The sequence below is a fragment of the Cherax quadricarinatus genome, chromosome 3 (assembly GCF_038502225.1).
Source record: "Cherax quadricarinatus isolate ZL_2023a chromosome 3, ASM3850222v1, whole genome shotgun sequence".
In the NCBI taxonomy this organism is placed as follows: Eukaryota; Metazoa; Arthropoda; class Malacostraca; order Decapoda; family Parastacidae; genus Cherax; species Cherax quadricarinatus.
In genome coordinates this window covers 21,817,744-21,830,947 of record NC_091294.1, presented here as the reverse complement: position 1 = coordinate 21,830,947, position 13,204 = coordinate 21,817,744, and the positions used below count along the sequence as shown (strand labels likewise).

Below are 13,204 nucleotides of genomic sequence, written 5' to 3'. Positions count from 1 at the left end.
TGTAGAAATCTTCCAGGTTTTCTATGAAAGCAGCTTTGATGTTATCCTCTTTTAATACCCTTGTGATTTTAGTTCACAGATTTATCTCATTTGGGCATACCCAAAAACACTTCCCTGTTTTAATACTGCTTGTAGCTAGTTCTTGGATATCTGCACAAGGGGCCTGACACCAATTTTCACAAAAATGACAATTTATCCATGTGGAAGCCCATTTCTTTGATTGACTGCAGACTACAGAGCTTCATAATGATTTGTACTGTAAAAAGAGAGGAATACTGCTGCATAACAAAGATTTGTATTATTAATAGTATACAATATTGGCAAGTTGATGACTACAACAAACTTGCAACACTTGGCATTGCTATTGCTGAAACATTTTGTCTGCATAAGCTCCTTCACTCAAATACACACTTTTTATTAATCAACTTGTATACCATTAATAACATTATATTATTATTATTATAATCAAGGGGGAAGTGCTAAACCCATAGAATTATACAGCGCCTGGGGGGGGGGGATGTGGCAGGCATTCAGGCTTAATTCAGGGAACTGGATCACAGATCCAATTCCCTAAATCAAGAGCCCCTCACAACAAACATCAAGGAACCTTCTGTGAGGGGAATAACATTATACTTGTGTGATACAAGAGCATCATGGTATCTTGGTACAGGGGAATACCTTTTACAACTCAGCTGGTCATGCTGCTATATGACCACTGTGGGTTTAATGCTTGGTTTTAACTGTAATAATTGTAGCTCATGCTAAACGGTTGTTTACATGACCAACTTCCACTAGTGGGCTGCTTCTACTAGTGATGCCATCTCCAGCTGCTGCATCTTGCTCCAGTATACAAATCTCTGTCTTCATGTTAATGATTTAGGCTGTGGGGCTTACCACCTTTAATCAAAGCTATGAAATTGAACACCTCAAAAGTACCTCTCCGCTTCTCCCAAGTAAAGAAGGCATCGGCAGAAATACACAGGATGAGCTTCTATATCCTATATCCAGGCTGCCAAAGATTCCATGCAGCCATGTCATTTACATGAAGAGTACTGTACATTTAACCATAATTTTTGTTTCTACATTTCTCAAAATCTACTATTTAGCTTTATATGTGCCAATGCTTAATGATGAAAAATGTTAACTTTATATAGGCAAATAACATAAGCTAATTAAATAAAAACTTTATTAGGTAAATCTTGTAATTTTAACCACAATTACAACTACCAGAAACATTTAAGTGTCTATAGTACAGGTAAACATTTCTACAAAGTCACTGGACTAGGTGTTTGGTGATATACCCAACATCATCCAATGAATTTAGAAAACAGTTGCTGTTGCTTAAGTAGAAGATAGAGCAGTACATTTTGTGACAAAGTATTAATTGATTTTATTTGATATTAAGAAACAAATCTGTCCAACACCTGTCAATAATGTACAGTAGAAAAGCTCAAAGAATATAATGTGACATGTGTTTTGAGACTCAGAGGCAGGTGGCTGATGATCCTAGACAAACACTGGATGTATTATTGTTAATACTGAACAATGGATCTGGAAAGGCTAATGGTCCATGAAAAGTATGTTTGACAACTGCTCCCAAAGGCCTATCAACTAAAAATATAAATTGTTCTCCATCCTGGATGCCTTATTTCCTCTGGGAACTTTTGTTCATTGCAAGGGTGAACTGATGCAGAATATTCTCAGTATATTTTAGCCACCTTGTAAAGGAGTCCTTGAAATGTATGCTGAAAAATTTTACATGCTGATTGACTGGGCTTTAAATACAAATGAGTTTACCAAAATAACTGTGTTGAAAAACTGAGACAGCCATCATAAGCATTAAAATAGGAATACAAAGGCACAAGCAAGGAACATATGAAGGAATGAAATATGTGAAGGCTGAGATTATGGGGCAAACCACAAAGTGGTGCATCTATTACTATAGCCAAGGAAAACTTAACAGTGGAGAAAAATGCCACTCCTCCCTGTCCTCATGACTGTTTCCAGAGATGACCAAAGTGGTCTACTACATAGTGAATCATACAGAAGTGTCAAAGTTTAGACTGAAAAGAATAAAAAAAAAAAAAAGATAAATGTTAAGTCTTATTTAATTACAATACAATACTGTGGCAATCATAACTCAAAAATGTTGGAGAAATAAAAGTTACTGTACAAAACTGAATACTGTAGAGTGCACTCAATCACACGTACATGGCTGGTGTGTAGTATCTATGTAATAATTGAAAGTGCCAGTTAGAAAATAGAAGCTGGTAGTTGCTAAACATGTTTATGTAAAACAAGATATTATATAATTCTGACTAACTATTTACAGAAATTCCATTTCCCTTTCAATGCCGACAAACTTGAGTTGTTCCGTTGGTCCATATCTGGAAAACAACATAACATTAGCCAATACTTGCGAACTACAGCAAAGGTCCTGTTACCTGATTTGCAAGTTTCATATGGTGAAACCTTCCAACTTTAATTTAACACAACATGCCCTAGTCAGATTTTGTACAACAGGTACCTTATTTTCAAGTAATTTTGCTGTACAGGAATATACATCATTCACAATATCATACTATGATTGTAAACAAATCATGGAATGGGTGGGTCTTGAATTCATTGTATACCAATGCATTTACCACTCAGCCAGCTGGCCAAGTGGTTAATGCACTGGCCTATTGAGTTTTAGGACTCGCTAATCAGGGGTTCAAGCCCCACCTGTTCCAATTTTTTTTTTTTTTTTTTTTTTTTTGAGAATGTACATCACTACTTCATAGTTTTGCTAAATGCCAAACACACCAAAACCATTTACTTTATTTTGGTAACTAATCTAAGTATATTCACAACAGGTTAACTAATCGTGTTTTGATAATTTTACACTATTTTATGTACTTGAAACAATATTATGGAGCAGCTGTGTGTGTGTGTGTGTGTGTGTGGGTGTGTGGAAAAAAAGGGCGTTCTGCTTTACGGCGGTAACCTGGAACGTAACCTGCCATATAAGTGGGACACTATTGTATAACATTCTGTGTTATGGGCTAGTTCATTTTTTATCTTGCTTCAGGTACTATGGTGGACAGATAACAGGACTTTTACTGTATTAACTCTCTCATATATTTAACTTTTCAAAAACATTTTTTCTACCATAAAAGCAAGCATATCTTAAGTAACAAAGTGGTTAACTAGTCAAATTATACACTTCCATATTATAGCATTATAAGTGAAAACAAAAACAATAAAATAGAAAAGAGAAAAATTAGAAAAGCAGGAAAAATTGGGAGCCATGTGGCAACACCAGCTATGAGCATCAAGGGGCAGTAGAACAACTATTTTTTTTTTTTACAGTCAGATTTCTTTCATAGTTGGTGCACAAGATGAAGTATTTACACTAATTACTGTAAATATTTGTCAATAAGATATCCCAAACAACAATTGAAAGAAGAACGATTTACTGAAAATGCCCTTTGGCAGGAGGGTAGTCCCATATGGTACAATGTAAGGTTGTTTGTTCACTTGGTACCGAGAGAACAATGCTAATGCGATTTTTTGGTGTTGCACTTTCCTCTAAATATCTTATCTTTATTCCACAAAAAAATAAAGTTTGCTAGTTCTTAGACTTTTGCAAAAAATCTGCCCTTGACTCCCACATAAATCCCAAAATATTTGTAATATTTCCAAAAGTGCATCACTAAAATTAAGAACAATCATTATTTTACAATTTCTGTGAATATTAACCCACTTAATTAAGTAATAAAGGCACAGTTAAGTGAAATAAGTGAATAAGTTACTTCCGAGATATAGGCCTGGAACGCTGGCCGGCCCACCGTCTCAAAATTTTTTTTTTCGCGAAAATCACATTCGTTTAGGTGTTTTCCTTAGTAAACAGGTGTTCTACTGCAGTTATCCTCTTCAAAACACTGTTTTCTCTTACTCAAGGCCAAAGAATACGACATGGGGAGGAGGGGTAATGATTTTATATCAAATATTGCTGGTGGACTCTCACCATATTATGGCCTATTTTATTCAGTCTAGAGTATATAACATGTTTGTATGTTATTTATAGTATTTATTATATCATATTAAATCAATTCTGATAGATAAATAAGCCGCAGAGTTGATATAAGCGTAATAATGAAGTGATTTCTCCTGCCTCTCTCTGAGCAGGAATACTGCTGGTGTTCCCAGATGTTTCCTGATTGGCTAGAAGTCTACGGATAAGCTCCGCCTACTTTTTTATGATGCCAAATAGCCAATTATTATAGAAAGAATAATGCAAGAAAAAGCGATAAAAAACAAGGAAAAATTCCAAAAAATACGTATATGGGCTGAGAGCAGACGCATTACGCACATCGCCATCACCATACCTGATATAAATGACTATAATTTCTTGTAGAAACGTTATAGAACACTGATTCTTCTACCACTGTGTTGCCAAAGAGTTAAGCTATTTTTCTATATGAATAACTCAATTTCCATAATTTTTCTAAAAAAAAAAAAAAAAAAAAAAAAAAAAAAAAAATCGTTCGCGCACCGTGCACCTTATACCGCCCCTCAAGCACTCAAAATCAGGTCGCGTACAAATCTGATAATTATTCCTAAAGTTATCTTGAATAATATTATGTATATCAACACTAACTTTTTGGTCTGGAATATTCAGTTTCAGTCTAATAAACTTTATGTTTTTGTGGTTTGCCATACTTTTTAAATTAAGATTGTGCACAAACTGAACAGCATACCTGTAGTTGTGCACAAATTGAACAACATACCTGTAGTCAAAGAAGAGTTCTTCACCAGACTGGATGTGTCTTTTTGCGAAGATACCAATTCGATGGTCACCGTTCACCATCATAACTTTGGCATAACAGTTGGGATTTATAGAGTGATTTGCAAACCGGATTTTATTTCCCTTTCGGGTTGCATCCACAACGAAGTCTGAAATAAATGGTGGCCTTAATGTGTAATGTATAAACAACCTGATGATAAGAAATTTTGTAAAAACAGCTTATCATCAGGTTGGAGTGAGGGGGGATAAAAGAGGATTTGAGGAGCTTGAGTATCCAGCAAGCTTGTGTTGAGCACGTCAGATAAGGGTTAATGGAGAAACGTGATTTTTAATAGTGATGTTGGAGTGTGAGCAAGGTAACATTTATGAAGAGAATCATGGACATCAGTTAGCTGGAAGTAGGAAGGGTAGTGGGTGCACTTTGGTGATGTTGCAATAATTTAAAGTGAACAAATCCCAATTTAGAAAGGACACAGAAAAGCAATGGTTTAGCAATAAGGATTCCAGAAACTTGGAGGAAACTAATTCCTTGGGTGACTTAAAAACAGGTTACCAAGATATGTGAATGGAAAAGGATGGATGTGCACAACCCATCTAGAGTAAGCTAGTAGACCTAAGGCAATGCTATTTTGTTCTTACTGTCACCTAAAACTTTCCTGTGCTGCATATTCAATATTTAACTCAAAAATCACTCACTATATCAGTGGAAATTAGGGTTATACCTGTTTTAATCTATAACACCTGAATATCCAAGTTTTTTAAAACTCACCATTATTAAGATTGAAAAGAAAAGAGCACATGTATTTGTCATAGACTTTGCCCCGACGATCAGCTTCATCCTGGGAGATTATTTCACCACAGTATTCAGAGATGAATTCATTTTTTTGTGCAGAGTCCTTCAGATATATGCCCCAGCCAGCCACATCTGATGGTGCCATGAGAAGGTGTTTATCTGTCAAAAACAGAAACATTGTTAATAATAAAAGGTTTCTTAAAGAGCACTATAACAGTTGTCATCAAGAGCACACTACATTGTTTACCACCTGAGAGCACTATAACAGTGATCAAGGGAATAATACCTATCTACTGTACAACCTGAAAAGATAACTGTTACTCTGCCACAGCCTTTATATATATAAGGGACCATTAGGGGCCAGCAGAGGTGCACGGGTACAAAAACCACTGAAAAAATTGAAAAACTGACCCATCCTATCTGACTCTAAGTGAGCATATCATCAAGCCTAAAACACTTAAAGGAAGATCCCAAATTATTCTCAGTTGGGTAGGCCCTGTGCCCCTCCCTCGAAATATCTGGGTGCCTGGCCTACATTTCCTACCCATTGCAGTGTACCTACCCCCTCAACATTGGTGTTACAAATGCCAGCACTATGGCCATGTTGCAGTAGACTGTGAAATACTACATTCTAAACCACTGCCACTTGAGAAATGTGTTTGGCTAGGGTATACTATACAAGATGAGTTGAACTACACTCCTCTCGTATGCTTTTACACATAAATAGCATCAATCATTCTCAAAAAAATTAAAATGAAATTTTTTTCTCACAAGGGGATGATGCTGCCATTTTCACCGAATATCTCAAAAATAAGTTATTGGCCTATTTACTATAGTATCTCTATAAATAATGAACGAAATGAAACAATTTTCACAGTAAGCATTCATCAATGTATGTTTTATAATTACACTATTGCCTTTTCTAAATATCCAGAATATTTTTGCATTTATGGGCAGTGGTAAAGGGCTGATAATTTATTTTGTCAAAAAACTACCAACTTTATTTGGGGGGAGGGGGAGGGAATGAAAATAACTCATATACACAGTGAAAAACTCGATTATGCTTTACTTTATTAGGAGAGACTGACCTAAAAATTTCTACACTGCCTATATTAAGGTAGTTACTACCCAAATAAAAAAAATGATAATATATTTTTCATTAATTTGACTGACGAAAAGTAACAATATTTGCATCCCATGGCCCCAGCCTTTATATAAGTGTACTGCACTTCTTAAATGTAAATTTAATTAAATTTGATACAAAACAATGATATTTCCTGTAACTATTATAAAAATAAAGCTCCAGTCTTAGTATACTCTTTAGCTGTCCCAAGAAAACTGGTATTATTTATCTTAAAATGAAAGTAAAATAATACTTAAACCATTTGATGCTTAATAATTTCTTAAAGTCATTCAAACATTACCTCAATACAAACTGCAACTTTTCCTTCATATTAGTATACAAAAAATTATCATCAAGATATGGGCATTCATTAAATTCACAATTTATTGCATAATATAAAACATCTTGACACCCTTCATTTTATCAAAAATTAATCTACATTTATTGAAAACATGAACCACAGTTTTGCAGAAGAAACCAAGATACAGTGAACCCTCTGTTTTCGTGATTAATCCATTCCAGAGAGTCTGATGAAACCCGAAAATCAAGAAAAACCGAAATAATTTTCCCCATAATAAATAATGTAAACCAATTAATCCGTTTCAGACACCCAAAAGTATAAACAAAAAATACATTCTGTAGAGAATAACTATATTCCACGGCTTATTTATCTATCATAATTCACCTAATATGACATAAACATTATTAATAATATAGAAACATGATATATACTCCAGAATGAATAAAATATGTCATTACGTATGCGAGGAGTGGTGGTGGTGTTGCTGTTGGGTTTATAAGGGCCACTGACAGCATAAGCCGTACATATAGTGCTGGTGGTGGCGGCAGCAGAAGCCACCACCACCACTATTCACACTGAAACAGTGTATGTAATTTAAAAATAAGAAATATTTATACTTACCTTGAAGGAGATGCTGGCATTGGTTTAGGGTGGTGGAAGATACGCAGGGCGGCGCATCTTGCCAGTGGCTCTATGTATATACCTCCAAAAACATTGGAGGAGTTAGTTTCGTGTCCTTTTTCTATCGCTTAACTTACTTGCTACACTGTTAATGCTACACTTTATCGCTGGCTGGCACCACAGTCTATACTGACTCCTGCTGCTTTAGTATTGTACATATCGTAGAATCACTGAAGGCTGCACAGTCTCCCCTCTCTCTTCCTCCTCCACTTCAGTACTTTGCTATGAGTTTTTTCTTGAATTTATCGTGTTTCTCACCTTCTTTACCATAGGGCTGGCACTAGGAGCTTTCTTTTGGCCTATGATGGCTTATTTAGCAGTTACACACAATAAACAAGAGCAAAAAACAATGTATTATTACGATATGCTTTGTAAGGCCTTGCAGGGTTATGTTCACTCGCCGAGAAACAATGTCAGACTGACTCATAATGCATGTGTGGGGAGGCTTCGTGTGTGTGCGGCCACTTGGATGTGTTTCGTACGACTGACAAAAACAGAGGTAAACGAAAACAGAGCCTATATTTTTATGAAAAAAGTCATCTATAACTGAATACAGTGGACCCTCGGTTATCGGCCGTAATCAGTTCCAGAAGGTCGGTCAATAACCAAAATGGCCAAAAACCGAATTAATATTTCCCATAAGAATTAATGGAAATACAATTAATCCATTGCAGACAAAAATACTGATAAAAAAATAATTTTTTTAACAATTATGTAAGTATTACATACCTTTATTGAAGGCTAATGCTGACTTCTGGAAGATAGGAAAGAGGAAGGAATTAGTGTTTGGAAGGGTAATCCCCCTCCATAAAGACTTTAGGTAGCAAAGCCTTCTCTGGGGTTACTTCCCTTCTTTGTCTTTTAATGCCACTAGGACCAGCTTAACCCTCTGACTGTTTCAGGCCCCTCTCTGAAACTGTCATTCTATGTCGCCAAATATTCGAAAAAAAAAAAAAAAATTTCTTATGAAAATGTTAGGAATATTTTTAGTAGTGTTTTAAGCCTAAAAAAAAACTTTTGCCATCAGTACTTACCGAGATATAGAGCTGCAAAGTTTGCAGAAAGTGACGTGCGTACAGCAACAGCGGCGACTGCCGCCCACCCGGTATTCTTTTATTTACTCTAATTCAAAGGTTTCTTGCATTTTTCAATATTTTTCTGTTCCAGGTAACTTATGTGGCCTGTGAGACCAATGTAAGGTGCATTCTTCAAATATACACTCATTGTTTACAACACAATAACAGAACAAATTTTATCACTATTAGTTTGTGTATACACTTTGTTTACACAAACAAACAATACAAAACAATGTTTATTACTATTGTTCCATAATATATATACATATGTACAGTCACTAACCACGTTCCTAGAACTGCTGCAGCTTGTGGAACTCTCTGAAACATGGGTATATGCAGAGTGGCACTTGACACTCCTCACACATAAAACGAGTGTCTCTGCGTGTTTGTGAGCGTTTTGTGGTATGCATACATACATAACACCTCTTCTGAGCATTTTTCTTGGCAGTAGTAGGAGGCAGTTGTATGGGGTAGTGATCACTAGGCCTCATACGAGATGACGTCTGTGGGCGCTGGTCTATTGCAGGAGTTGCTCCTTGGTACTTTGCAATTATTTGTCTGATTACTGACAGGCAAAATTCACCATATTTTGGTGTTTTGTTGGTCCTCAACTTGTATATGTTATAAGCATTTAGCATAGAGATATCAACAAGATGGAAAAAAAGTTTTATATACCACTTATAACTCTTGCGTACACAGTCTGCAAACCCAATCTGCATGTCACATTTGTCCACTAAGCGCATATTGAGGTTGTAGTCCATGACAGCTGCAGGCTTTAGAATGGGTTCATTGGTCTCTCTGTTGTCCCTGCCACTGGGTACCATTTCGTTTCTGTGAACTGATGTCAACAATGTGACATCACGTTTGTCATGCCACCGAAATGCCATGATGTCATTGGCAGCAAAGGCTTGCACCTCACCTCTGCAAGTGCCAGCGTTGAACCTTGGCGTATGTTTACGATTACCACGCACTGTGCCACACACGTCTGTCAAGTTCACTCGCAAGAAATCACTGAGTAAGGGGCTTGTGTACCAGTTATCAGTAAATAACATATGCCCCTTACCAAGATATGGTTCCATCATTGTTCGAACCACATCACCAGAGATACCCAATAACTTCATGGTATCTCTCAAAGTATTACTGCCAGTGTACACAATGATATCCAAAACTAGACCACTTCTGCAATCACACAGTACAAATAGCTTTATACCAAAGCGTTTCCTCTTGCTTGGTATATATTGCTTGAATGAGAGAGTTCCTTTGAATAAAATCAAGGACTCATCAATAACAACCTTCCTGAAGGGATAAAAATACATGCAGCACTTTTGTTTCTGGTACATAAATACATTTCTGATCTTATATAACCTGTCGCTTCTATCAGGCCTGGTTTTGTCTGAAAAGTGTAACATACGTAACAGTATCAGGAAACGATTGACACCTATAATGTCACTAAAACCTGGAGTTGAAATCAGGCGTTCTGTTGCCCAGTATGTGGTGACAGTGTGCTTATACACATGTGGCATAAGCATTATTGGTACATCTCTGCCACAGTTGTCTCCTTCCACTTGTGCAGCCGTGATTTTGGTGAGAGAATTGTATTTGCCATGGTGTAATCACAGTATGTGTTTGTTTCCCTGACAATGATGTCCATCAGGGGTTCATCGAAGAATAACTCAAAGCAGTCCAGTTCACTGGCATTGTTCCCAAGTGGACAAGATGGCTTTATTCCACTTTGTGTTTCATCAAAGTCATGGGGACTGGGAACAAACTCGTCACCGTCCTGCCAATCCCAGATGCAGTCTGCTGGTGGGGTCTGGATATTGTACCGTGGTTGTGGTTGTGCAGGTTGTGGTTGTGCAGGTTGTGGTTGTGCAGGTTGTGGTGGTGCAGGTTGTGGGAGTGTGGGGTAGGGTGAGGCTGGTTGTTGTGCTGAGTCAGCAGCATGGCCCGCTGATGGTGCCACATGGGCCGTGCCACCCTCACTATCACCACCACTGCCTCCTCCCTCACTGTCACCATTCATACCCATCGTTACAATATCGCCATCTTCACTATCAGGTCGTGGTGTAGGGCCACGGGATGTGCTCCCAGAGTTTCTCCTTCCCCTTGGAACAACATATAAAACACTACCAGACCGCATGCTACGTCGTACATACTGCCGCTTCACTGGGGAATATTCACTCTCACTGTCACTAGAACTGCTTTCAATGACCTTGAAATCACTATCACTGCTATCATCTGGGTGTTGTACACGACCAAATAGTTTCCTCTTTCGTCCTGGTACAAGCGAACATGAACGTGAACAAGCCGGCACAGCACCAGAGGTGGAAGGTTGTGGGTCATCTGGGTTTTCATCACTAATTACGTTATCCTGGGCTCTTTTTCTGGTAACACTCATTTCAAAACCCTGGAATTCACTGTCACTGACATTTTCATCGCTGTTAGAGCTATCACTTGGAAACAAAAGACCTCCAATCCGCCGAGGAGTGAGGAACTTCTTACCGAGAGGCATGGTGAAAATGGACTAACAACATGGCGTTCCCACAATGCACCGCAGGGTCCCAGATTTTTTTCACAGGGTGCACACCGACCACTGAGACCCATTCTCTCTCGTGTAGGCCTACCAGGCCTTTGGAACTTGATTTGAAGCCGCTAGAATTTGTGTGTATAAATACGTCAGAAACATTGGCTCGTAAGACGTATTTATACGTCGGAAACAGTCAAAGGGTTAAGAGTCACTGGACCCCTGTCGCACAACAAATCTGTCCATAGAGGTCTGTTTCTGGCATCTCTTTAAGATTTCCCTGAAGTGGGACAGGGTTTTGTTTACCTGGAGAGAGTTTCGGGGGTCAACGCCCCCGCGGCCCGGTCTGTGACCAGGCCTCTGGTCACAGAGGCTTGTTTCAGCTTGGTCAGGGTGGTGTTTCTCTACAAAAGCTTGCACCCTAGTCCACACTGCACACACCTCTTTAATTTGTCATTTACTGCTACAGTACATTCATTGCTTACCTTAAAGTATTTGTATTCTTAATGTAGGGCAAGGGGCGAGTAGTATTTATTTGTAGGAAGTCAGTGTAGGTAGCGGTAGATGTAGGTACAGTACACGTATGTAGCCCTCCCCCCCGGGCTACACTACACAGCTATATTACACTACACATCCATATTATCACACTACACATCCATATTATCACACTACACAGCCACATTATTATCATGTTCACCGAGTTTAATCGTTTCTAACAACTACCTTTATATGCCATCATAAAAAAAGGGAGAAGTAATGAATAATTCATGCCGAGAATTGTAAACAAACGCGTATGAAGGGCAGTTACTGCACCAGTCGCCAGATTCACAATTTTCTCTAACGCAGCATTAGACAAAACATAATGTTTACTCTCCATCCGACTCTCTGCTCGATAACATAAACATTGCATGTTTATATGCTACATATGTAACATGTTTCTTATATAATTTTGAAGAAAATATCATAGATGGATTAACTCTTTCAGGGTTGAGAGGCCCTCTCCTAAACTCATTCTCAGGGTCGAAAATTTTTCGGGAAAAAAAAAAAAAATTCTTATGAAATTATAGAGAATCTTTTCGCGATCATAATGGCACCGAAAGTATGAAATTTAATGGAAAACTTACGGAATTATGCTCTTGCAAAGTTTGTGGTCTTGACGATGTTTACGCATCGGCGATTTCGCCCACTTTGATCCCTTTTTTCAGCCAATTTCAGTGTACTAGTCGACAAAAAACATATCTATTTCGCTAGAATTTCATTTTGTCTATCGAATGAGTACAAGAAACCACCCATTTACCAATTTCAAGTATCCAATAAAGTGGTCAGAAATTGGCAATTTAGCCAATTTCACACAAATTTCAGAAGATGCTGATTCCCAAATAATGTCCAGAATAAGCAAGACAGACATACGTGGCACTAAAATAACATTTTCTCTGTTCATTAGCCACGTCCCCACACCCCTCTTACATCTCTTTTGCTTTTCACTTTGAATTTTTATTCTCACAAAAAATGGAAGATTTACTGTTATGTAGACTACTGCATTAGTGTAGAAATAGTATAAATAATATCAGTGCACTTGTGAAAGAATATTAGACTCACCAGATGACGTGTATTGGATGCGTGGCACGATTTGTTTACTTTTGAAATTTGGTAAAAATCGAACATTTCTGCCACTTTGAGCTCAATTTCAAGGTACTTTTCATTATGAAACCAATCAAAATCATCTCAATTTCTGTAATATGTCTTCCATTCCATAAAATGAGTCCAGGAAAACTAGAATACAACCAGAAATAGCATACGAAAATACACTGCAAAGTCGCTGTTTTAAACCAAAAACACGGTTGGAGTTTTTTTCTCATTATGCACTGTGTGCTGCAGGATTTTTTTTATACTGTGCACACTGACCCATTCTTTCAT

The 13,204-nt window shown here is 37.6% G+C and overlaps 1 protein-coding gene across 3 annotated transcripts in view; it reads right to left on the bottom strand.

Annotated features, from left to right (window-relative positions):
• Positions 1 to 1,172: 1,172 nt before the first annotated feature.
• Positions 1,173 to 13,204, bottom strand: part of E(z) (histone-lysine N-methyltransferase E(z)) — a 442,429-nt gene continuing 430,397 nt past the window's right edge. For all 3 annotated transcript variants that reach the window (XM_070090649.1, XM_070090671.1, XM_070090660.1), the window contains 3 exons: positions 5,559 to 5,741; positions 4,773 to 4,938; positions 1,173 to 2,387 (listed from right to left, as the gene is read on the bottom strand). In XM_070090649.1, the coding sequence (XP_069946750.1) occupies positions 2,327 to 2,387; positions 4,773 to 4,938; positions 5,559 to 5,741 (410 nt within the window). In that variant the 3' untranslated portion in view covers positions 1,173 to 2,326. The remainder of the gene's footprint in view (positions 2,388 to 4,772; positions 4,939 to 5,558; positions 5,742 to 13,204) is intronic.